At 39.9% G+C, this 25,967-nt stretch overlaps 2 protein-coding genes across 3 annotated transcripts in view; one reads left to right on the top strand and one right to left on the bottom strand.

The window, feature by feature from the left end:
* Window positions 1-227: 227 nt before the first annotated feature.
* TXNDC5 (thioredoxin domain containing 5) lies at window positions 228-24,659 on the top strand. 2 transcript variants are annotated; one of them, XM_064425194.1, is made up of 10 exons: window positions 228-490; window positions 4,926-5,075; window positions 7,774-7,879; window positions 9,136-9,232; window positions 11,542-11,657; window positions 13,731-13,817; window positions 16,494-16,634; window positions 19,369-19,457; window positions 22,258-22,387; window positions 22,962-24,659. In XM_064425194.1, the coding sequence occupies exons 1-10, from the start codon at window positions 279-281 to the stop codon at window positions 23,082-23,084; spliced, it is 1,251 nt and encodes a 416-aa protein (XP_064281264.1). In that variant the 5' UTR covers window positions 228-278; the 3' UTR covers window positions 23,085-24,659. The 2 variants fall into 2 exon arrangements, with proteins under 2 accessions (XP_064281264.1, XP_064281274.1); XM_064425204.1 differs by lacking the exon at window positions 228-490 and adding an exon at window positions 913-930.
* Window positions 22,962-25,967, bottom strand: part of BMP6 (bone morphogenetic protein 6) — an 89,515-nt gene continuing 86,509 nt past the window's right edge. The window contains exon 7 of the mRNA XM_064425182.1: window positions 22,962-25,916. Coding sequence (XP_064281252.1) covers window positions 25,767-25,916 — 150 coding nt within the window. The 3' untranslated portion in view covers window positions 22,962-25,766. The remainder of the gene's footprint in view (window positions 25,917-25,967) is intronic.

Here is a 25,967-nt window from a genome sequence, read left to right on the forward strand (position 1 = left end):
TCAATATTAAAAAAATAAAACCTGCAATTATTTTAGACTTTAATATGGATGTATAGAGCAATTTCATTACTAAGGAACGTTAAGAAATAGATGTCGCGTGCTATGCAGCCAGCACTTTTAGGGAACGGCGCGTTTCCAGGCGGGAGGGTCGGGCCGTGCGTGCGGGGCTGCCGGGGCGGGGGCGGCAGGGAGGCGGCCGGGGGCGGGGGCCGCGGGCGGGGCGGGGCGGCGGCGGCAGCGCCCGCCCGGGGCTTTGCCCGCTCTCTCTCGGCGCTGCCATGGCTCCGCTCCGCTCTGGCCCGGCGTGGTGGCGCGTCCTGTCCCTGGCCGTGCTCGGCCCCGTGCTCTGCGGCCGCCCGGCGCGGGCCGAGCCGGAGCCGGGGCCGGGCCCGGCGGCGGGGGACCCGCACGGGCGGCACCTCTACAGCGCGGAGATGCTGCGGCACGGCGCCGCCGCCGCCCCCCACTTCGTCATGTTCTTCGCCCCGTGGTGGGTACCGAGCGCGGCGCGGCCCGGCCCGGCCCGCGCCCTCCGCCCGCCTCTTCCCCGCTGACGTGGCGGCGGGAGGCGGCGGGCCCGGCCGGCGGGGAGGCCGCGGGGTCGCGCTGCCCCGAGCCCGGCGGGGGGACTGGCGGGGAAGGGCAGCCCCGGGGGCCGGGAAGGGCTGGGACGGGGAGCGGGACCCCCGCGTGTGCCCGGCCGGGCCTCGGCGGCCGCCCCGGGCTCAGTTAGGTTGGAAAAGAGCTCTGAGATCATCAGGTCCGAGCTATCGGCCGGGGCTGCGGGGGAGTCGCTCCGGCGTGCCTCAAAGGAGCGAGAGCAGCCGCGGCTTGGCCGCCGTCACTTACTCGCCCTGGGCCCCCCAGCCCAAGCTCGCAGATGCTTTCGTTGCAGAATCTGTGTTCCCTTTGCATACACGAAATCTAAGGGTAAATGTGCTGTGTTAACCACCGTGCTGTGTCCCCGAGGCCACAGGTTCCGTTGGGGAGCTGGAGAGTTATTAGGTTTGCAAGAGACCCACTGGGCTTTGGTCCTGGACTGGTACTTTTGGCTTGAGAATGGTTGTTGAGATGAATGAGGTGAACAGTGCTTTACTAGATATTCGTAGTCAAGAGCACACACTTCTCATCTCTGTGTCTTTCTCATGGTTGTTCATATTCTTCTCTTTTCTTTGCCTCTTCCCCTACCCTTTTTTATCTTACTGATATCCAGTAGATGTTATTGGGAGTTCTATTGTTAGGATTGTTAGGTTTCTTTTTCTACTTTTTTTTTTTTCCTCCCAAGTTTTCTTTAATCTAGATAAAATAAAGGGAACAATGTGCAAAAGTTATGTTTTGATCCAAAGTTATTCATTGCTATGTGGTGCCATTTAGGCATATGAGAGTCTTTGAAATCCATAGCAGGAAAGCATTTCCTTTGAAAACTTTTTTTGTTATTAATATTGACTTATTTATGCCATGTGAAAATGTTAAGCCAAAGCTTGAAAGGGCAGATGCCTTTGTTCTCTGAAGATCACAACAGCGGAGGACGCCTGACTTGCTGGTGAAGGACTTTTGCCTGAGAGTGCAGTAAGGCCTAAGAAATGCCCGTGCAGAGCAGGAGTGCTTCTGTTCTCTTCTGTGCTCAGGTGATGATATCTGTGTCTGTCCACACTTTGACTGACTCTTTCACAGGCATCCCTAAAACCAGATGAGCTTTCCCTTATCCCACGACACTGTTTTGTAGGAGACCCTCTGCCAGAAGGGCTGTTGCAGAATCCAAAATATGCTGCACATCCTCAGTACAGATCAAAGGGAGCACTGGCCTGGCAGACTTGGATCACACTGTGCCCTTGGGAGGGCTGAGGATCTCTGCCCAACTTAAGTGTGAGGGAACTCTGTTGTGTACCAGATTTGTTGCAGCTCCTCTGGATGTTCTCCTCATCCTTAGCAAATCTCCTCCAGATCTCTGGTTCTTGGCCTCGGGGCCCTTGGTCTGGATGTCTGGCTCCTGACAGGCAGCAATGGGGCAGGTTTCAGGTCCAAGGGAAGAGCAGAACAAAGGGAACATCCAGGTACCTAAGAGAGGTGCTTACACCACTTACACCACTAGTTTAATTGTCAATGGGATCGGGGTGGGCTGCCTGACAGTCCTGGAGTCTATGTTAGAGCCTCTTGCCCTGTTCTGAGGTGATGTGCTAATCTAATGCTTCCCACAGGCTGTGTACCAAGGCAAACAGCAAACAGCCTAACGTTCAGCTGAGATTGTCTTTCAGATTTGTGTGGGTGCTGCTGATGTTGCATCATCAATGCTGCCAGTAAGAGCTGGGTTAGAGCCAGCACCACCCTTCTCTTCAGATTCTTGAAACAAATGTAGCTGAGGGCCTCACTCAGAAACAGTGGTGGTACACATAAGGTCCCGTATTTGTATCAAAGATGACAGGATACTCCAAGCAGAGAGCATTCCAAGTCACTTGCCATCAGATGTCATAAGATTTTTGTTCAGAAGGCTGTCCCACTTGGTAGGTACACCTGGTGACAGAACAGGTTACTCTCTTGGTGGCACTAAGTATTCTTGTTTGCCGTATCAGTTCCATTTCTACAGAGGAGGGAGGTTCCCCGGGTTCCTTAGCAGGAAATCATCTCAACTGAGCAGTTTTACTTCATTATTTTGACTCTTACAGGTCTTTTCAACATATGTTCTTACTTGGTAAACCTGGCAAGTCCACTGAGCTGCAGCAGAATTGATCACCAGGGTTTGTTGCTGTCGAATAGAACTCTGTTGGCTGGATTTTACTTCAGTTAATTTCTTCTGTGCAGAGCAAGAATAGTCCTGGGCTGCTTATACCATGTCTGTGCTTTTAACTGGATAAGGATTTGAGCTGTACCTTACTGTGGAGCTGCTCTTGATAGTTGCAGAGCTCAAGTTCTACTAGTGGCCCCCAGAAATGTCTGTGTTAGTCTCTTTTGGATCTTCATTTGTGCTTGCCAGTGGAGGCTGTGGATGCTTACAACTTTCTAGCCCATGTAGGGATAAAAGAGCAGAACTCATCATTGACACCCAGGTCTCCACTGTCCCCAGCAGCTCCTCCAGCCCCACTGATGTGTTGTAAAGTGGCAGCAGTGAAGGACTGTGTAGGTGCATGGGGTTGAGGGAAGCCTGTGATATTGCTTGGTCTTGCTCTTTGAGTTCACCTTCCTTGATTTTATATATATTTCCTTGAAAACTTCAGAAAAGGTGCTTTCAGGAATGTCATGTATTTCCTTCTACATAACACTGTTTTGGTTTTTTTCAGACTGGGAATGACTAACTAGTCAATGACTGATTCAAATAGAACCATTTTCCTGGTTTATTCTCACTTTTAGCTTCCATAATCCAAAGAAGGAAGGAAAGGGGTGTGTATAGCAGAGATCACAGTGTGAAGTAGGGACAAGGCAGCTGTTGTGCTTAAAAAACAGGAGGTTAATTAATTGGGATTCCCTTACCTAGTTTTCCATGCTCTGTTCTCTAACACCAGCCAATATTCATTTGGTGTTTTGAATCACTGCATCTGCTAGAGGAAGGGATCAGGGTATCCAAAATCCTCCTCTTAATTCAAGCTTTGTTAAGGAGTTGACTATGGAGGGACTTCAATCAGAAGTTAAATATTTAAGGAATATTTGATTTTAATAATAACACATTGTATCCCTTCACCAGGACAATTCAGAATAAGATCACATAGGAGGTTGTATTCAGTTCCATCGTGGGAGCAGGTGTGACCCACTGTGCCTGGCTGTTACAGGACCTTATTAAGATCAGAAAAAATTCTTTATCTCCAAGCAAATCTCGAGGTTTTTGGGGTGTTTTTTGTTGTGGATTTTTGGTTTCCCCCCCTTACATGATCTCAGGATGGAAAGGTGTGAATCCATGCAACATTTCTACAAGTATACTCAAAATCATTTGTATGAGTAAAACTATTCTAAGTCAGAGCAAAGTTCTCTAAAGTCCTAATGGTGATTTAATGGTTACTTACAAAGTAGACGTTGTAGGTGGTGCAATATCTGCTTTCATACTGTCAGTCTGAAAATGTTTTCTGTTACTCCAACTTTGTATTTCTTACATGTCTTGGAGGGTTGGCAAAAGCAGCCATTAAAGAGAAATGAAAATCCATTCCTTAAAACTTTCCATGGTACTTTGAGGAATAGAGTATTGCTATAATGATTTGAAAGACTAGGAAAACAGTGAGAAGGATAATAGCTATTTTTTTGCTTCTGGGGAGGTGCTGTTGTAGGAACTGTATGAGGCCAGTTTTCTGTGTGTATGCAGATATCAAGAGTTGATGGTGTCCTGCTGGGGCAGAGCATAGAATGGGAGGATTTTCACAGAATATTCTGAGCTGGAAGGGACCCACAAGGGTCTTCAAACTTCAGGAAACTGTATTGTGAAATTGGATGTGATGTTTCTTGTGTGTTACAATTCCTCTGAAGCATGGAAATGCAAGTGGCATTACAAAGAGGCTAGAAACTATTATCTTCTTACCTACTTGCTAAAAAAAAAAAAAAAAAAGGAATTTTGAAATATTAGAATGTAAAGAAAGCTGGGTAACCTTGCAGGATTTTTCTAGAAAGCTGGAAGACTGACAGTGTTTTGATTAAAAACCTTACTAAGTTTGGGGGGTATTCATAGGATTTGTACTGTAAAAGGAGAATAGCAACAGGTTTTCAAATCTTTATGATTTTTTACATGAGATGTGTTTGCAGCATGCTGCAGTTCTTAATACCATTTGCTGTTGCTTAGTGTACCAGTGCTTGAGTATGGAAGATTTCTGATGTAACTGATTCAACTTTGGATTTAAATATTTGTTTAAATTTATCAAAATCACCATTCTGCATATGACTTTTCTAAGGGCTCATTCCCCCCTAAGTGTGAGCAGCTATTAAACAGTATCTTGTCCCTTCTGTCACAGGTGTGGACATTGTCAGCGCCTCCAGCCAACTTGGAATGATTTGGGAGATAAATACAACAACATGGAAAACCCACAGGTCTATGTTGTTAAAGTGGATTGTACTGTAGATATTCCACTGTGCTCTGAATTTGGCGTGCGAGGATACCCTACGTAAGTATAGAAAGAAGTCTGCTCCCATTTTTCTTTTTTAGTTTCCATGATCCTCTGCCAATTTCTTGAAGCTGACTTCTAAGATATATTTTTTGCTGGGTTTCTTTGTAGCCCTTTGGATCTGCTATATTCATTTTAAGCCTTTTTGCAATGTTGCCAAGTATCATGTGATACATAGCACTCTTAGGCTTTTTTTTTTCTTTCAAGAAGCTGTTTTGTGTCTTAGAAGGTGGCTGTGTTTAACTGAAGTCCAGAATTTTCCTAGTCTTTTGTGTGGGAGTACCTCTTTCTGAAGCTGCAGTACATTGTGCAGCTGTGATATGCATAACAGAGCTGGTTTTAACTAAAAGTTACTTTTGAAAGTAACTTGCTACAAGTTTGTCAGTACACTGCACCCTTCATAATTGCATTTCAGGTGGTCTCTTAGATTTTTAGTGATCTAAGTGCTAATAAAGCAATAAATGAACAGTATCACTTAGCATAGCAGTGGTGATATTGTGTTGATTTTTTTCTAGATAAATTTGCTTATATTAGTCTAGTATTTTAAGGTTGCTATGTTTATGCTGTTATCAAGGATGTATGTCTTACTACCTCAGCTTTCATAGGCAGAGAATGGTCTAGAGTATATATGAGAAGTCAGTGCCTTTGGTTTAGATGTGTGTCCCCTTTTAGACTGACAGAAAAGGAGCAAAAGGATTTATTTTTCACTCATGTCTTCTTTAAAACTTCTTACAAATATGGATGGGATTCTTTTAACTGCTTTATTAATTATTCATCTTAGTGGAGATTGTATCGATGATTATCTACAGCCCTTCCACAGCCTGTATTTTTCAGTTTCCTTCCCCTTGCTCACTTTGTCTGGTGTTTTTGCCAACCCCAGCAACAGCCTGAACTTTTCATTTGCTCCTGGCTGCACCCACTTGGACGCAGATGAGTGTGACTGAGTAGAAGTTGAGAGTTATAAATAGCATAGTCCTTGATGAGATAGGAATTGTCCTTAAGGGCAGTGTGTGTCTTGCTTCCACTACAAATACCAAGAAAGAATGAATATTACAGTTCTGTTTTCATATCTCCAGAAGTAAGCATTGGTTGTCATTGCCTGTTTGCATAGATTATATTGTGGTGCTCTTCCTCTTAAAATATAATGGCAGAGATTATTGAATAGGAAAAAATCAATGGATGTGTAATTGCTGGAGGGCTTTTTCCCCTCCCTCCTCTTTAAGGTCATTGAATATATAGGAATAGTTAGTGCTTGCTTTTATCTATTTGAAAAGATAAAAATAATATAAGGCAGTCATCTGCTAGGTATAGAAATATAGAAATGAAGTGGAATTCATGGTATCAGTTCTCTTCCTATTTGAGTCAGGTTTGAACTAGCTTGTTTCTAAAAACCTCCAGCAAGGGAAATTTCACAGTTTCCTCAGGCAGAGGTATTGTTGCAAGTCCAGGTTATACTGATCCCTACACTGCTTTCCTAAACACCTGTCAAAGGAAAGGCTGCATCCCCTTTTCATCCCCTCAGAGAAAAAGTGGCAGGTCCCTGCACTTCCTATCACGGTTGTCTCAGGGTTATTTGGTGGTGCAAAATAAATACTTTCTCAATTGAAATAGAGAAAATTTACCCTTGTTTGCAGAAAATAAAGGTGCAGCTAGCTTTTTTTAAGATGTTACTTAAATTTGTTTTGTTATTTTCAAAAAGTATTGCCAGGATGTGTTTTAGATATTCTTCTTTTTTTATTTTTTCCCCTTTCTTATTATTCCGACTTTCTGTCATCGCAAGGAGCATTCAAGAGTACCTTGAAAAGAAAAAACAGTGTGAGCTTCTATCTCTTTTGAATGTATTTGCATTATGTGGTTTTTGAACACTTTCATATGTTTATTTCTTCCAACTGTGGAGCAAGAAGAGAGAGAAAAACATTTCAAGAAATTAAAGAAGCAGTATGAAATGACAGCTTGTCAAGGGGAACTGAGGGCTAGGTGACAGTAGTAATTGAAACTCTGATTTGCTTTAAAAAAATAAGACTAGGTCAGAATGCAGTATCACTGCTTTATTAAATACTTCCAATTTTAATTTAAAATTTAGTTGTAGAAACTTTATGTAGTCTATGAAAAAGTTTTGATGACAATTAATGAATGTTGCAATCATGAAGTCTTGATGCCTACAAGAAGTCACTTATCCTTTTGTCCTATTGACTTGTCTCAATGTGTTTTTAATCAGTTTAATACCACATGACAAACTCTACACTACAACAGCAGTCAGGGAACAAAAGGTGAGAAAGAAATTTCTGGGAAAATAAGTGCTAGATATTTTTCCTTTGGTGACAGAGAGAGGTGAACAAAACAAAATCGATGCTCTTTGACAAACTGAAATAGGATTCATAGAACTGAATGCTGCAATTTTTAAATTGTTTTTTCTGATTTATCAGAATAATATTACACTATGCTGATTTTTAACTTGGTATGTCTTATTTTCTCTTTTAAAAATCTCCTTAAAGCTTACATGGGAAAGAAAAAGGATCCTAAGTTCTAGCCATGACACTTCAGTCTGAAAGGGGTGCCTGATGCTGATGTTAAGTCAAGAGATCTGTTACTGCAGCCTGAGATGCATTGCCATGGATTTGCAAAGCACATTATCTTTCTGAAAATGTTTCCTGTGTGAAAATTTTTGCCTCATCTTCTCTACATTTTGACCCTTTAGGCTAAAGTTGCTTAAACCGGGACAAGAACCTCTGAAATACCAAGGCCCTAGGGACTTCCAGGCACTGGAAAACTGGATGTTGGAGAAACTAAATGAGGAACCATCTGTAAGTGAAAAGGAAATAATCTTTTCTGCAGGCTTACTTATCTATCATTTCTCTAAGTTAGGTTTCAATTTCCAGGAGGAAATCTGCTCCTGAGAATAAAAGTCAGGTTGCAGTATCAATCTGGAGCAGCTTACCTGTAAGTCAGAGTAGTAATTAAAACTGTCATCCTGTGACCTGCTCTCTGTTTCCAGCTTTTAAAATTACAGTACATAATGCAATTTTAATGCTTATGCATTTGACATTTTAGAATACAATCCTTGCTGTCAATTCATTTGACACCTGTAGGCCATAATGTTTCTACAGTAAGAAATAAAATGTAGCTCTAATACATTATAAATTGCATTTTAAATGGATGCCATCTTTAGCTGAGTTACTTTGTAATAATATTGTGGCCTAAAGAAAAGGTTTAAAATTATCAGTTAAATAAGATATGCTAATACCATCACTAGGAAAATCCTTAAGTTTAGGGGTATCATTCACATACAGGAGCCAAGCCTTGCCGAAAATTAAATTTTTGATTGCTGTTTCTAATCGAGAGAAAGCTTCAATGATTTCTGAACCACAGTTAGAATGTGATTATATTTAAACAAACAATGGCCTTTTTAATAATTGAACATTAAATGCTAAATTATTTTAAGAAATACACTTTGAGGTTCTTAAAAAATTCTTTCCAGCTCTAGGGTTAGAGTCTAGAAAGCATTCACTTGCTTTTGCTGAAATGATCATGAGTTTCTAGCAAATTACATGTATTAAGTGTTTGCTCTATTTCCATTGTTGCTGTTTTCATGGAGCCATTAGGCAGACAGCATTCCTTCTGGCACTAGGGGAGCAGAAAACAGCTTTTGCACTATTTTTAAATAGCCCAGAGATCACTGAAATGGGTGTGATGGCAGTTGTGGCTGATGTGTGATGCTCTGGAGGTCCTGTTATATAATTTAAGTGTGTTAATATATGGTGATGCAATGAATGCTACAGCAATTACTGTGCCCTGTGACTGTGCTACAGCACAGTGAAAGACTGCTATTCCACAGACTCTGGTAACTCTCCTTTATGTGGCAGTCCTTTTCACCTTTTGATTTCATGTAGTTGTTTTTTAGGAAACATTAGGTACCTAAATCAAACTAAATAAGGACATTGCTTTAGGAATTTAAAATTTCAGAATCTATGGCACTATTGCACAATGGTGTGATGCAAGAAAAAAAATATTGTGTATTTGATGTAGAAGAGAAATAAAAGTTAATTTTTCTCATTAATAGGACCCTGAATCTGATGTGGAACCACCAAAAGCCCCTGAACCTAAGCAGGGAATGTATGAACTCTCAGCAGACAATTTCAAGATGCACATAGCAGAAGGTAACTGTTTTTCCCAAAGAGAAACTTGGTTACAGAGACATTAGTAGTGGGAAGTCTGCATCAGAAATGCTCGTTTTCAGGATACCTCCTTCCCACTTTTAGTTTCCAGTAATATCTAGTGAAAGAGGTAACTACATAGAAACTATGTAAAAATGCAATGGTTAAATTACATATTGCAGACTATAAGAAAGTTTAAGTACAGCGCTCAGAAGGCAGTAAAGTTATACAGCTCCTAACCCCAGGGAAGAAGCTAGTGGGGCTTGCTCAACTAAACTGTCTCTTTTCCTGAGCTGCTTGCTCAGTCACAGCCTTGCCACTTTGTGTTTTTGCAAGTCCCATTTCCTCCTTCCCTAGGTGCTGGTTTGTTCTTCCTCCCAGGTTGTTATTCTGGATAAGTGTAACCCACCCGCTTCCTCCTTCCAGCCCCCATCCCACTCCAGTCTGGCCCTTTCTTTGATATTGTTTAGCTTCCTTCCTCCAGAATTAATGTGGGCAAAACACTTTGTCTGTTTGGCTATTTTAAAAAATATTTTGTCTGGAAGCTTTAAAATTAATGCCAGGAGGGATACCTAATAAGGGAAATTTCAACGCTCACATGTTTTTTTAGACAATGAGCAAAATCTTAGAATACAAACTTTGGGCTGGCATGACAACAGAGGATCCTACTTTCTCTGTCTGTTATCCAAAAAAGAAAGGCTGGATTAAATTAAATGCTTGCCCATTTGAAATCACTGGGGAGGTCGATCTAGAACTCCTTAAAGTAACCATTAGCTGATTAGAAATATTTTCATGTGTAAAACAACATTTTGTGCAGCTGACTTAAAATTTCCCAGCATGTCTGGCTTAATGTGGAATTCAATTAAAATTCTCAATTAATTTTCCTCTAAGACATCAGTGATATGCTAAGCATTTGTCAGCTTAACTACCTTCTCAGACTGTAAAATTCAGTACATTCTAAATGTTTTAGTGGTTTTATTATGTATCCAGCCTTCATAGAGGAGACATTCTCGTGGTCATATCTGATGGTTAAACAGGTTTATGATCATCTGTAAATCTGTTGTCCTTTCTTGACTTCAGTTATGAGAAGTTCAGTGCTTAAATTTAACATGAGGCCTAGCAGTTACACCAGCAAAGTTGACTTCTGTTCTTAAATAGCCTCCTTTTACCCTTTTGCTGCTCTGGGACAAAAATAAATTATGTTGTCTTCTATTGAGAAAGTATGTCAGAGTACATGGTAAAGAATATGTGATTTTGACTAGTGTTCTTATTAATTCATGGGAAATCTGATTTTGCAGTTTACTTGACCAATACAGAGCATGTCAATCAGTTTGAAAGTCTTCCACATGCAGACCAGTCAAGTTAGAGTACACTATTATTGCAGTTTGTTTCGTGGTTATTTTGTATTGCCTTTCCTCTGACCTTCCTTTGTGGGCAAGCCTTCAAACTAGAAATAATTCAAGTAATACTAGCCCCAAAGCAGTCTTCAAAGGATTATGAATAATTCTGCTAAAAAGAGCTTTTCTCCAGTTGCTGGTGTTTCCTGCAAATTAATTTTTTTGCCTTATTTTAATTAAGTTCATTTTTATTTCATTTAACAGAGCCTTGCCTTGATGTATGCAAAAATGTGCAGCAATTTGAATTAATTAATCTTATTTGAAAGAAATTGCATATTCTGGTACTCTGCAATCAATAATATATCCTTTTAAACTAAACCTTAGTAGGAGATAGTACAGGGACTCTCCCCTGCATAAAATGCCATGAACATCTACTAAAAGCAGAAATTTCTGAGTAGTTGACATTAAAATTCAAAGAGGGCAGAAAAAGAAAAATGGAAAGCTGAACAACATTTTTCAGTTAATTAATGGACTTAATGATTTCTTAGGAAACACCATTGCATGAAGTTGAAGTTTCATACTTCAATTTATGCTGTTATCAACATATGTTTCTTGGTAGTACTTTCTACTCTGTAACAGGGCACCTGGTAAAATTAAACACTAAGGTAAATTGTTAGGTTAAAAGTATCAGTTTTAATACCTCACTTGTTGGCTTGAGATTGTGAAGCTGTTTGAATTTTCAGGAAATTTGGCAACGCTGTGGGACTGCATACAGTATTGAAAATCTAATTGCTGAAGTATTTTGTCCTGGCCTTTGATTCACAGTGTTTCCTATCTTTAACTCAGGAAATACCATGATAAATTTGCAGCCTGAGATTAGTAGCTAGGCTTTAATTGCAGCCAAGTTTATTCCAAATTAGCTAATTTTCTTTTTATTTTTTTCCTTTTTTTAATTTTTTTTATTTTACTTAAAAGGTAATCACTTCATCAAGTTCTTTGCCCCTTGGTGTGGTCACTGCAAGGCTTTGGCCCCAACCTGGGAACAGCTGGCTCAAGCCTTTGAGCATTCGGAAACTGTCAAAATTGGTAAGGTAGGTGAAGCACTCTTACTTTGTAAATATGGTTTGTGTCAACATATGTTTCAGCCAAGAATCATGCCTTTTGTGCTAGGATTTGCCAATCACAATTGTTTTGTTTGTCACCTCTGAAATCCTTTTATAGTCACAGTTTGTATTTTTGTTTTGAGACGGTCATGTTTTTTTCTCACACATCCGCAGTTAACAGGACCTCCCCCATTTTAAGCAAAGCCTTGTTGCAAACAGATCTGCCTCTCTGCATTTCAGAGAGCTGGGAAGAAGTCTGATACTTCAGATGCAGGGAATAATATTTTGAGACTTGTTTTTTATTATTCATTTGCTTTGTCAGAATTTGATAGACTTCAATATTTATTTTGAGTGGGAAAGTGATTCTATTTGTTCTTTGCAGCATTGGATTCTTTAGCAAGTTTTAGCCCTACTGGATATTTATGATGAGTAATTTCTTTGTTGGTTTTGGTTTTTTCCCTCTTTTTCCCCATAAAACTTCTAAAAGGTTTCAGGGGGTCTTACACCTTAGAAATTGATATCTTGTCCTGCTTTACTATTTCCCTTAGGGTTGATAACCAGGTTCTGTGGTGTATTTACCATGGGAGCTTGTTACTTGTACGTGGAGTGACTACTGTGCAGAGGTATGGAGGTGGTCTGGCAATTTACTGGCTTTATTTGCTGACCCATACCTAAGTCCAGGTGGCTCATGATGGGAATCCCTCTGTATCTGCCAACCGTGGAGATCGGACCGGGCTCGACTTCCACATCCCTAAACTTTCACAGTGGTGCCACTTACCTGAAATACTGCATGGCACAGTGTTGTCAGTCCTGCAGAGGGACTCTCTCTCTGCTGTCTCCCCTGCTTCTGCCCTCACACAGCACTTTCAGCTGCAGTAGGAGGGATGAGCTTGACTATTGTTTTTTTTTAATGCTTTTGAAAATCTGTTGATTCAGGTATGCTGTATATGTACAGCACAGGCCAGCAGAGTTGAACTTTAGAAGAGGCAAACATATATATATAAAAGCATAGTTGACCTTCAGAGAAGACACACAAATATATATATATATATATATATATATATATATATATGTTCAGACCTGGTGGATATAAAGTTAGATTCCCTCTGAGAATGGAATGTCAGAAGCTTTTTCTCCTTTGAATCTTTCTGTACTTTTTGGTGACCTTGTTTACTGTCTGATAAAATCATTGCTTAAGTATCTTTATGAAGTTACCGTACTCTGGTACCCAGAGAAAAATAAACAATAAATTTCCAAAATTTCTGTTTTAATCAATTGTCCGTGGTGTTTGCAGTTTGTATTACTGAGAGTTTATTACTGTTTAATACCTCCATTAAGATTTGTCTTAATGCCTAGACAATTTTATGTAACTGTATAGCTTGTGAAGTATCTCTTGAAGCATGTCTTGGCTAAGATTTTAAGTCTGTAAGTAAACAGGAAACACAACTGTTTCTAAGAAGGTTGAACCATGACCTTCATCTAATCTGGGGGAATAGTGTCTTAACACTGTTTAATCTTTAGAATTGATCTTCAGTGAAAAGCTTATAAACAAGTATCTTCACATACTGTATTAGAATTGAATGTTGCTATGCACTTGGAGCTTCCCTTGGAACACAGTTCACTTGCTAACTGTTGACATGCCTTCTGAAGTGGGTGAGCCAGTATGTCTTCACTTTAAAGCTCTCTCACATTAGTGTTTTGTGTCTCGTTGTCCATGTACTGATTTTATTAGCTGAGAATACCAAGTACTTTTTAATTGAAGTATTTAATTATGTCTTCATTGTTCTTTGTAACTGCTACTACTTCCTTCTAGCCATACCTCCCTCCCGGATCCCTCCTTAAAAAATAAATAAATCAAATACACACAGAGCCTCCCAATTATACAACCAAACCACTGTTTGCAATGCAGACATAATAATTCTCAAGACAGTACTTGGTACTGAGTTTTGCCAAGCCTTGTATTGCTTGTTCCTGTATTTTTCTGAGCTTTAAACAAGGGAGGCTGTGGTGCTTGTTTATTTTAGACACTGAATAGTTTTGGGTTTTATTCCCAAAATGTAGGTCGACTGTACCCAGCATTATGAAGTCTGCTCTGAAGCCCAAGTTCGTGGTTACCCCACACTCCTCTGGTTTAGGAATGGTGAAAAGGTGAGTCTGCAAGTTCAACAAAAAATCACATCATTTTTCTCTGAATAATATTTAGACTATGCTTACATTCTGGGGAAAAAAAATCTGTGAGAGAAAAGATGTTGGATGTTCATTTGGGTACTAGAAGAGGTAGACTTTGCCCACAGATAAAGGTTTTTGTTCTCTGTTTTGCACAACAATGTTCATAAATCTGTAAGCAGGATCTCCAGTTATGCTGCTGTGTGAGAGAATTCTGGGTTTACTTTATCATAGTATTTTACTTCATATGGAACACAATAATATAACTGAAATAGAAATAATAATAAAGTATCTAATTTTCACAATGTGTATCAGAAGGTTCTCATCTCTAAGTGGTGCCCGTCTGCTGAGTGATGTCTAGAGTTGCAAATTTTCTTTCTTATATAAACCCAAACATTTCACATGACACTGCAAGTGAGAGTCTTGTGGGCCCAGCTGACATTTTTCCTTGCAGCAATTCAGAGAACTGAAATACTCTGAAATATGGGGAGATAAAATATTTATAAATGCCATATACCTGAACAGCATTAAATAAACATATTATAAGTTGTAGTGTTATTTATACTATATTTACAATTTCACGATTATTTAAATATATTCAATGGATATTCAAAACAGGCCTGCAAGAGAACCCAGAAGCTACACTTCTAGCTCTTACCTGCTAAGTTCTTGGCATGGGGAAGGAAGAGGGGGTTTGCTTCCATTCATCTTGCATTCCTTTTTGAACATTTACAACATTAAGTTTTGTTACTTGAAACAGTTTAGTGGCCACTGCTTGTGGCAATTTTCTGGCACTCTAAAGAGAAAGTGGCTGCAGGTTCATACCATATGAGTTTTGGTATAAGCACCCCTATAAGATCAGACGCTAGGGAATTTAAATGAAGCAGCCCCTGTGTTTTTGAATCCCAGCCAGATTCACGGAAGTGTGCAGCCTTATGACCTCTCAAGCAGCACAACTGGAAGCTGAGGGAGTGCTCAAATCAAGCATGGTGGCATGTCCAAGGCTAGAGGCTTTTAGTTAATTAAACTTTAGTTTAAATGTTGTAATAATTGGAGTTCCTTGGAGTTATTTCAATCAAGAGTGCAGCGAAAGAAAAAACACCATTGCTGTTGTATTTGGTAAAGTTGAACCTTGGCCATTAATCAGAACAAGGTATTTCAGTTGACATCAAACTCTTTCCCCACTGGCAGTGTGGCATTCCTTAGTGGAATACTGCCATCAAAATCACACGTTCCTGCATAGGCTGATACAACATATTTTAAAAAACACTGAACAACCTCAACTATTTTCCAATAATCTGGCCCAGAAATTCCTGAAACTCTCTCTGGCAGCTATGGTACTGATCAGTAAGGGGAAGGAGGAGAACTGATTCAGTCATCCGGCCTTGTCTGCAATACCTTAATCCCCTTTGCCATAACTGAAGTCTGGCATCACGCCACTGCTGTTGGTGAGATGCAGCAGATACCGTGGGAGGAACCCTGACTGCCCTGCTAACAGGGGTACAAACAAACAGGTACTGGCTTCTTGCTCCTTAGGGATTGACTGACACCCAGTGCCAGGAAAGGGGCAGTTGTTACAGGAAACAATTATCAATTACAAAATAAGTTCCAATGATAAAGTTGAAGAGATGTCTGTTCTTCCTTCTAATGTATGGAAGATTCCATGTTGTTTCTTATAGAGTCTTCCTGGTCTGCAAGAGGAAATACATCTTGCAGCCCACACCACATAGGACCACATGTCAATAATTTTATCCAAATTAGATATTTAATGCCTCAAAGATATGATCTCTCTTCTGAAAAGGAAAATTAGTACTAATTTTCACAGACAGCTCTGAGGGCAATCATGTAAAAGCCAAATTGGAGAGGCCGACAGTGGGTTTGAGACTAAAAGCTGCTCACAAGTGCTCTGATTTCTTGTTCTGACAATCTCTTGATTGTCTTGTTCTCTAGATTTGGAAAGTACCTGAAATATGGGGAGGCATCCAAGGTAAACTGTGGCCTGTCAAAGATGTGTCTGGCTGACTGCTTCATGTGCAGGTTAAAAAATAGGATTAAGCTTTTAGGAGAGTGGTGCCATTGGAAATGTCTGCCCTGCAGCAGGCTGCTGTTGTCTCTTGCTCCCAGGTGAACTTAGGTGCCCAGAGTGCAATGCCTTACTTTCTGGGTTTTCCAAGGACTTGTGGCAAGTGTGTAGGCCAGAGGAATAACTGTGTAGCACAAAGACAGGCAATTTAAAGTTTTCAGCTCTGTCAAAGCACTGTGTAGAGCTCACAGGGTAGCAGAGACCACACCCAAAACACAGAGGATATTTTGTTGTTCCTTATAGTAGAGTAGATTAAAAAAAAAGAAAACTTTGAAAAAGCTGACTAGAGTGAGACCAGAAGGTCAAAATGGAAATGTTTAAAAAATTTGCTTCTATGTTTCTAAAATACCTTTCATTTCAAGGGAATGTTAGATTGTTCCCTTTGGGTACTGAAGAATCTATGGCAAAAGCTGAAGGTATGGAGTGAATGGAATGTCATAGAGAAGTTTCAGAACTAGATAATCATATTTATTATTTATTTTCTTATACTTGGCAATCTTATGTTTTGCTAGTAATTATTTATTTGTTATGTCAACTGCATATCAAAGGTTGCACAAACTATTTGCTAATTGTAGGGTGACCAGTACAAAGGGAAGAGGGATTTTGATTCCTTGAAAGAATATGTGGATTCCCAGCTACAGAGCTCTGGGAAAGAGCCACCAGCAGATAAACCTGTTGAAACCCCACAGCCACCTGCAGAGCCCACCCCTGTCGAGGTAAGTGTTCCTGCACTCTGCAGCAATGTAAGGTGTTCAGACTCTTTCAGCTGCCTAAGTCTTCCATGTGTTTCTCTCTCTGATAGCTTGAAAATTTCTGGATGTAAGCTGTAACAAATACTTCCCTGGTTATCTTTTGGGGTAATTCATGAGTGGAATCAGATAATAAATCCTAGAGATACTTTTACTAACCTGATGAATTGGAGAAGGAAATCTGATTTCTGTTTTCTGGTTGCAATAAGTTATTTAGATACAGGCATAAATGTGGTCTTTTTGGCCCATGGAACTGCTGGTACCTGGGTCTGTATGACAGCATATTTCACCACTATAGAGATGAACATTTCTTGCAAGATTATCACTTGAACCCAGGAGTCTCTAAAACAAGCTAGGGTTCTATACTTAGAAATCTATCTGCAGAAACAATGAATAAAGATTATGAAGACCAGTACCAATATGGTAAGGTAATGTGCCCTGTGACAAGAAAACTCCTTGGGGTTTGGAGACTTATTTTTATCTTGGTTGTTGGAGCTACAGGCTTATGTTGTGAAGCAATTGGCAGAAATAACCTTTGTACAATTTTAGTTCATGTAATATAATTTTCTGTCTTTTCTAATCCCTTTGGTGTTTCATCTGCCATTTTTCTTGGAGATGAATGAAAATTTGGTAAGGCTGAGAAATTAGGGATGGATTTCAAACATAATTTTTCATGAAATGTGCAGAATACTTTCTGCCTATAAAATAAGGGACAGGGATTTACACTCCCTGTGATATAGAATGAACTTAAATAATTAGGCAACAATATTCTTAATATAAATACAGTTTCTATGCAGCTTCTTATGGGAAAATATTACCTTTCCCAGCTGACTTTTCCAGCAGCATTACCCATCTTGCATAAAGTGGCTTACCAAACATTACAGACCACATAGATTTGCAATTTTCATAGTCTTCAATTTTTATTTTCTAATTGACCTCATATTTGGAAGATCCCAATGAGCTGGTGTTAGTACAATGCAGAATGTAATTAGTTGTCTTTCTATTTTTATAGAAATAACACAAACCACATGGGACACAAGTTCCCACTTCTGCCTTGCATTCACCAGCACACACACAAGAATTGTTGGGGGATTGTTTTGCCAAATAATAGTAGACATAGTGTAGGACTCAGCTTGTCCATACAACTTTTGTCTTCTGACCCTCTGACTCTTTGTTTTCATGAATTTTGAAACAAGGGGCCAGCCCCTGTAGCCAGCAAACACTGACTGCATTTGCCATCAGTTGACCACAGGCATCAAAACAATGAGTTCCCACTCCAAATTTGTGTCCCAGTGCTGAGTCTCTGCTTGGATTCCCCCATGTCTTATATAGCCCAAGTACTTGCCAGCCCTTTTACAGAAGCTGCACTTTTACATCCATGAGATGTCTCTACTGCCAGACATGGCTAAAATAATTCAAAAAATTATCCTGGTGGATTAAGGCAGTGTGATCAGCAGATGCTCAGGTTATGTGATTGCATTAGATGTCTTTTTTTGAGACACAAAACTAAAATTGAGATTCTGATATTAAATTTATTTTTGTGGTTATATAGTTTACATTGCTATTCTGCTAATAATCTACAGGTCTTTAAAATATATTTTACTGTGCAAATCATGGGGAAGTTGTTACTAATCAGGTTTTCAAATTTTGTATCTTAGATTGTATGTTATGTTTGGAACATCAGTTTTAGATAGCCTTTAGGATATCAGAGTAGAAACATAGTGCTTGCTTTTTGCTTCATTTCATTATTTCTGATCATTTAATAGTTAGAAAGTATAAAAGTATAATTTTTAATTTCTAAATACTTATTTAGAGGTAATAACACTTCAGCATAGTTAAATAAGTCCATGAACTAACAGTAATTTATGGAAATGTTTAAAGGTACTGGATAATTTGGATTTTCAAATTTCTTTTTGGCTTTACAAAACTTACTGGGGTTAATATAGAATTGATAATACTGTCAGCTGTGATCTTGTTTTTCTTTTGCTTTCATTTGATTTTGAAGCTTTTATAGGGATGAGGTACATATATTTGTTTTTAATCCCTCCCACCCTTAAAGGTCTCATGCAAAAAATGAAGTTTCAGCTCCATGCTCTCATGAGAGACTGTAAGCAATGTGCTTTCCTCCCATCATTCCCTTGCTCCTGATATTATCAGGAGTAGAAACATTTCCTGGCATCCATGCAAGTGTGGTGTTGTGATGTCCTCTTCACAGGCAAATCTGTGTTTCTGGTAACAGCTTTTTCTGTGAATGCAGTGCAGGGGAAGAAAGAACAGAGAGAGCAGCTCTTGAGACATCACTTGTGTGCCTTGAATACCTCTAAAATCTCAGATGGCCATTACCTGCTTGAAGCCAACTCCTCTAAGGGCTGTTCCTTGAAACATAGTATATTAAAAGTAAGGTGATTTTTTTACAATTACTGAAAATCTGGATACAGGCAAATCCTTTGAAAATAGGAAAGGTTTGTTTCTCCAGTTATGGATGAGATTCAGTGTAAAACTCTCTTTTCTCTGCATCTCTCTAGGGAAGGAAGGTTGCTGAGAAGTAAAAGGCAGGTCTGCTGCTGCTACTCTTGTTTATATTACTAACAATATTATCTTTTCCAATTCCAGTTTCCCTTTTAGGAATGTAAAAGCTCTGTAGACTGGTGTTGTATATACAAAATGTTTTGACATTTTTTTCTCTTTTTCTTTTTTTCAGGGGCAGGCTGCAGTGCTCTCTCTCTCTGAAAAAGACTTTGATGCAACCATTGCTAGGGGGATCACCTTTATTAAGTTCTACGCTCCATGGTAAGAAAAGAAGTTTGCAGCTGTTGCTGTTCAGGATTATTGCTGGCCTAAGATGTGAGTGCAATAGTTGCTGTAGGTTTTTGAGCTTTAGTACTGTAGTTGTTCTCTTGATCTAAAATGTGAATTAGCTGAAGAATGTGTGTGTTGGCAAGAGTCACAGCAAAAAAAAGCTCAGTCTTGTTTAGCTCCCTTGAGCTGCCTCTCTGTGGAAAGGCTGACACAGAAGCTTTACCGTGTCAACCTCCAGGTACTGCTGGGGTAACAGGGAGAGTGAAGCTTTCTTTGAAGGAGCAACATGCCTGGATTAGGGTAAGATGAGGGGAGTATATCACCATATCTCAGTGCTGAGAAAGGAGAGCATGCTGGCCTTAGGGCACTTTCCAGCCTTCCTTAGAAGCCTCATTGGAGTACCTGAGTTTTCATACAGACTGTTGAGCTATGGATAATTAACTGCTTGTTACTCTTCAAATAACTATCAAAAACCTAATTTGCATAAGTGACAATTTTAAGATGTTTTTAAGAGTGTACGTTCATGCAGTATGTTCTTAGAGGGACCCAAGGTAGAAGTGCCCAGTGCAGATGGTGCAGGTGTAGATATCCAATGGAACATGTTGGAGGGGAAATGAAAGTCACATCTGGCATCTGCCATTCCTACTATATCCAGGGATATCTGGGATCCCAGATGGGTTAAGACCTCAGTATTACAAACTTGTAGAAGTATTTCCTCCTTTTTGTTACTATTCCCTTTCTGAGACAAAAAGAAAGTTTCATGCTTCTCTCTCTGGTTTATAGAATTCATCTTATTTGTGTCTCTACAGAATTTAATGAAACTTGCATGCCATCTTGCTTATCCATTCCTGGTCTTTTAGCCAACAGAAGGAAGCCTAATGTAGGGGGAGACATTAAGCTGTATTCCACTGTGTGAAAGATAACGCATCTCTGATTTAATCACTAGCATTCCATTAACACAGTGTATAAAATATAAAAAGATCTTTTGTTTAGGTTACAAAAGACCCCATTACAAAGAAACACAAGCAAATGCCACCCATATTTAGATGTGCTGAGGCATCTCAAAATATTGCCATTTAACTTCAACAATAGGCATGAATGTGTTTCTTAGTGTAGGCAAGAATTACCTGGGAATGTTTCATTTCACTTAAGCTCAATTCTGCAGGCTTTTCCAGTGTTGTCACCCTTTGCTGCTTGAGAACCACTGCTATGCTCTCTTCCATCTGTAAGATCTGCTTTTGGATGTGAGCAACTATCTACCACCCCTGGGTTAAGAAATGCCCTGCCCATAGCATGCACACCCCTCATTTTTTACTGCTCTTTCCTCACTGCCTTTATCCCCTCTGTACTCTGGAAGGGCCTTAGATTGAATCTGTGCCTGTGCTGCTTCTGCCTCACCTGCAGAACTGGCTGGGAAATTCAGTTCACACCTGTGCTCAAGAGCAGCTTCCCGTCTGATTTCTGAACCCAGGGCTTGTTGGCATATCTACTAGCTCAGTACCTGGGAGACCTGCCTTTTACTTCATCCAACTTTTTCTAGGAGAGTTTGAGATGAAGAAATTCTCCCCTTTTGATTATCTTTTATTAACAATACCATGTCCTCATCTCATGAGATTCTCGTGGGGTGCTGCTGGATGTTACAGATAGGATCAGTGTGGGATGGCAGGCTGAGAAACAGTGGTTTCAGGATGTAGAGTCACAGTGTGTGCTGCCTGGCTGCAATGCTCAGAAAGCCACCATTTAGGAAAATGCTTCCTATATTTATGTAGCTCGTATGCTGGCTTTGGCTCTGAAAGTCAGGCTTGTGACTGCCTGTAGTGCTCTGCATATAAATGACCATATTCTCTTCCAAGTCGACAAACTTATGTAGGGCTCAGCAAACACTATTATGTTGCTTTCTAGTTCTGCCCTTCAGTTAGTTTTGGATAAATATTAATGTTAACTTGCATCGTAAGCACAAAATCGTCCTGTTCTAGTAGTTTTTGTGCATGGTCAGAAATGCTTTTATACTGTCACTGTGTATTAACAAGTTAATTTAAATATACACTGGCTTGCATTAAGAAAGCTTCTGCCGAGACATCTTTCATTATTTTTAAAAATGCCCTGATCCAGCCTCAAGGCAATTATGGGTCTGTTTTAATAACCCAATTAAGGTGCAGCTGGGTTAGAATAGTATGAGCAATGCAGATTTAAAGTCTAAAGTGCTTTGGGAATTCTTCTTAAAGGCAGTAAGAATTTCACATTAGGAACTTGACTAAGCCAAGTTAAAAATATAAACAGAATGAATGCTAATGGTCAAGGAGGCCATTAGGAACTGAAAGAAATTTAATAGGGAAATTAAAATCTCATTTAACTAATTAAAACTCAGGCTATGTAGCTTTAGCAAGACTGGCATATGCTACCTGAAAAATTAATTCATACTACAGACATTTAGTGTCTTCCTAAAAGCATTTTTGTTTCTAAGAGATCTTTTTTTCCCATTTAAATATTCTCTGTGCTTGTCTTTATTTGGCTTCATAATCCTCTGTGGGGTAAAATGTTAATGTACCGAGATCTAGAATACCATTCTAGGCAAAAGTAACAAAGGCCAGAAAGTATTTCAGTGCTTAACTTAAATAAAATCACTTGTTTTCTTAGCTCATTTACTGACATAATAGTGCAAGGGAGTCGAAGAGCCAAATCATTAGGGGATAGGAAAGGCTGCTAGTTAAACTTACAGCAATTGCAGCAAGACAGTAGAGATAAAGTATAAAGTGTATCTGCTAAACAAATCTCCCTCTTTTGTTTCTAGGTGTGGTCACTGTAAGAACTTGGCTCCAACCTGGGAGAACCTTGCCAAAGAGCAATTTCCAGGTTTGACTGATGTCAAAATAGCAGAAGTGGACTGCACTGTGGAACGCAACGTCTGCAACAGATTTTCTGTAAGTGTGAAAGCTCTGAAGTGAAGGGGACAGTATTGTGTACCAGATGCTGGAGGCTCCAGTGTGCAGCCCAACTGGCTGCTGCACTCCAGGTGCCTGGTGACAGTACAGCTGTGGTCTCTGTTAGCCAAGAAGAGGCACCTGGTGACACCATTTCATTCCTGAACTGTTTGTTTGGGCTTGGTCATTTACATTATTGGACAAAGCTGAAGAAGTCCCTACTTAAGGAAACCTCTCTCTCTGAAAGCACTAAAGCTGTCTTGCAGTATCCAATGCCAAATTCTGTTCCTAGGAAAAAAATGGCTTTCAGAGCTGTTAGGCAGACAATTGAAGACAGAGCTGGGGCTGTCATTCCAAGAGCCTAGAGGAACATGTATTACCCCATTCTCTTAAAAATGTTCAGAAATTGCAGGTTGGCATTGAAAGTTCTGCTGTGGAGTTTTTTTTTTTGAGATTAATATGGCTTACTGTTTTAGAGGGGTTTGATGGCTTTTCAGAATCAGGTAAATATAAGTGATGGATACAAGTCTGAAGATTAATAGCAAATTTCTTTTTTTGTGTGTGTCTTTTGAAGGTACGTGGTTATCCTACACTTCTGCTTTTCCGAGGTGGAAAGAAAGTCAGTGAACACAATGGAACGAGAGACCTTGAATCACTGCATAACTTTGTCTTGCGTCAGGCAAGGGATGAACTGTAATAAAAGTCTGGATGCTCTGTCCCTGGCTGTCTCTGTACAGTAGCTGAGGGATTTCTATCTTGGCTAATTTTCAAATAGTGTATTTGGGGGGTGGGGCTTTTTTTGTTTCTTTGTTTCTAGGAAATTGAATGTACTAAACTTTGGTATCTTCCACTTGTGTGTGTGTTAGAGACATGTCTCTGTGTGTGTGAAGGAAAGCTAACAAATAGTTACTGTGCAAATCAAGAGTATTTTCAGCATTGGTAGTTGCACTGCATTTCTGCATTCCTGCAATGAAGTGTAAATGGTTTCCTTTGAGACCAAAATATGTTAAGAAAACCAAATGAAGGGCAGCAGTAGAATATTTTTGTCTTCAGGTTAGATCTGATTAAAAAGTAATCCTTACAAACTGCTTACCATTACTAGAAAGGCAAAAGCAACAGCTGTGTTGAGTCACTTTTGCCTCTGGAATTGTACTTAGTCCTTATTTGTCTTAATATAGCTGCTGAAAGGTTGAAAACACACACACCTTTGGAAGATACCAGGCCACCATGAGCTGGTTGTTTCCTGTAATTCCTCTCAGCATGGGAAGTCTAGCCATAATGAAAGTGATGGTACTGTAACATGTGCCTGAACGTTACTGATGCCATAGTGTACATCTGTCAGGTGCATTTCCATAGGCTGCTGCCATCCAGCTCCAGAGGCACAACTGTGCTCTACTTCTCTAGAGCCAGAGTGAAAAATAGGTGCTGTTATAACTGCCCTGTTCATGGTAAATGATCAGTCAGACTCCAGAGCTAATGATGTGTTTCCTACCCCAGCCTGAATCCAGACATTGTGCTGACCTGCTCCTTAGTCAGAGTACCTAGAACAACAAGTAATGCAATGTTTAATATTTTTTTCTTCCATTCAGCTCTTCTGCAGTAGTGTAAAATAGTTCCCCCCCCCTCTTCTCGAGCCTTAACGTTTTTCCAAGCTGTAAGCATTGATAAGTTTGAATGCTAGGACCACACACTTTGTGGTGTCTTGGATTATAATATGAATCTATTCTTTGGTGCATAAAATGTTCCATGTTAGACTTAACTGAAAGCCAAAGGATTTATATTGCAGAGACTGTCATGATACAAAGGCAACAGCAAATCAAGGACTGAATTCTGCTGTCTCATGTGCACAGAAACTCATGAGGAATGAGGATTGCTACAGGCTAATTTGACTAATGTCAAGATGCTGGGTTTTGTCCATCATATGGAGTAAGTTGGGTTGCTTTTCTTTTTTATTAAAAAAAAAAAGGCAAAACATCAATGAACTTTTAAACCAGTGAATTTCTCCTGGTTCTTCACTTCACTGTCTGTCCAGAACTTTTGATTCTGTTCAGTCTGAAAACGCGTGATGGTGAAAAAGCCACAGTGAAAGCTAAGTGTTGTACTGGCAGATGTATTGGATCAATGTGTGTACTTCTGCCTTTCAGGAAGCCTTTATTATGTTTTTAACAACTTTCTAGTGAAGCACAATCTCATGAGTTTCTTGTATAAAATCAAAGTGGTACAATTGTTTACACTGAGATTTTTTTCTAAATAAAAACTTTTTAAAAAAGCAGTCTTTCTATAAATGATACAGCACAATGAATATACAGTGACAAGTGCAATAAATTATAGCTTGTATTTACAAGAAGCCTTTTAAATGCAAGTAGAGGTAAGTGCATTTAATACAAGTTTAATATTGATCAAAACAATTTGCTATTAGCTTCTGCTAGACAAATCATGGCTCTACGCTGCCTATCCTTTATACCAGTTTGTTAGTTGCATGAGTTGAAAGGGAAAGATTGCAAATGTTGTTGACATTCTGTCTTCCTGTAAACAAACTGTCCAGCTAGAGAATGAATGGCCCCTAAGCTTTTACGTCTGAATTATAGCTGAAAAGTGTCCTGACTTCCTTCCTGGGCAAGTGGTAGTAGATGAGGCAGCTCCACGTGAGAAGTGGAAGGAAGTTGCATAAGAGCAAGTGTATAAATTTGTATTGCTCAGTCAGATGGGAAGACTCAGTCAGGGTCTGAGTTCATGGTAGTGTTTCTAACACAGGGTGCAGCCATGTCATCTTACACTTGGAAGATCAGAGTTAAACAGTGCTGGGAGCATAACAGAACTGAAACATCTGCTTTGGCACAATTTTAGATGCTTACTGTCATGACAGATGGCAGAAGACTAACAGTCTAGGTGCAGTAACTGGTCCTTCTGGCCACAAGGATCTTGCATGAGATGTACACTATATCTGAAGTGCTAACAACACTTTCTTTAGCTTCTCTGCCTCTTCCCCTTATCTTCCCTCCCCACCCCCAAAGAAAGACCTCACTTGTTTTGAGTGTTGAGTCCTCATCTGGTAAAACTGCAGCACATATCCAAGCACCTGCTACAGGTCAAGCTTCTCTGTGAGATTAAGACCATCCCAGCCAAATAAAGTGTGTGGGCATTTTGCTGCTGCTGAGCTGAGCTGGGCAGCCACCGTGGCGTAGGGTCAGTCTGTAAGAAGTCCAGCAGTTTGCTCCCACCCTGGGGGGTGGTCCCCACACCCCTTCCTCCCACAAGGCACATACATGGTGTTCTGAAGGGTGGTTCATCACGTGCTTTTTTTTTTCCCAAGGTGAAAACAGGGAGGGTTGTATCCAAGTTCATGGCAGCATCACAGAGTCCATGTGAAGACTGTTTGTCAGTGACATCCACAAGCTCTTACTACCATATTCCTGTATTTCTTCAAGATTACATTAGAATTATCATCAAAGTAAAGGACAGATATGGCATTTAGTTTGGTAGGTGCACAGCATGGTTTGGGAACGTAATCAGGATTCATTAGATGAACCTGTTGCCAAGAAAGAAAACACAACTGAGACACTGGTATATTGTTCACAAA

The sequence above is a fragment of the Passer domesticus genome, chromosome 1, assembly GCF_036417665.1.
Source record: "Passer domesticus isolate bPasDom1 chromosome 1, bPasDom1.hap1, whole genome shotgun sequence".
Lineage (NCBI taxonomy): Eukaryota > Metazoa > Chordata > Aves > Passeriformes > Passeridae > Passer > Passer domesticus.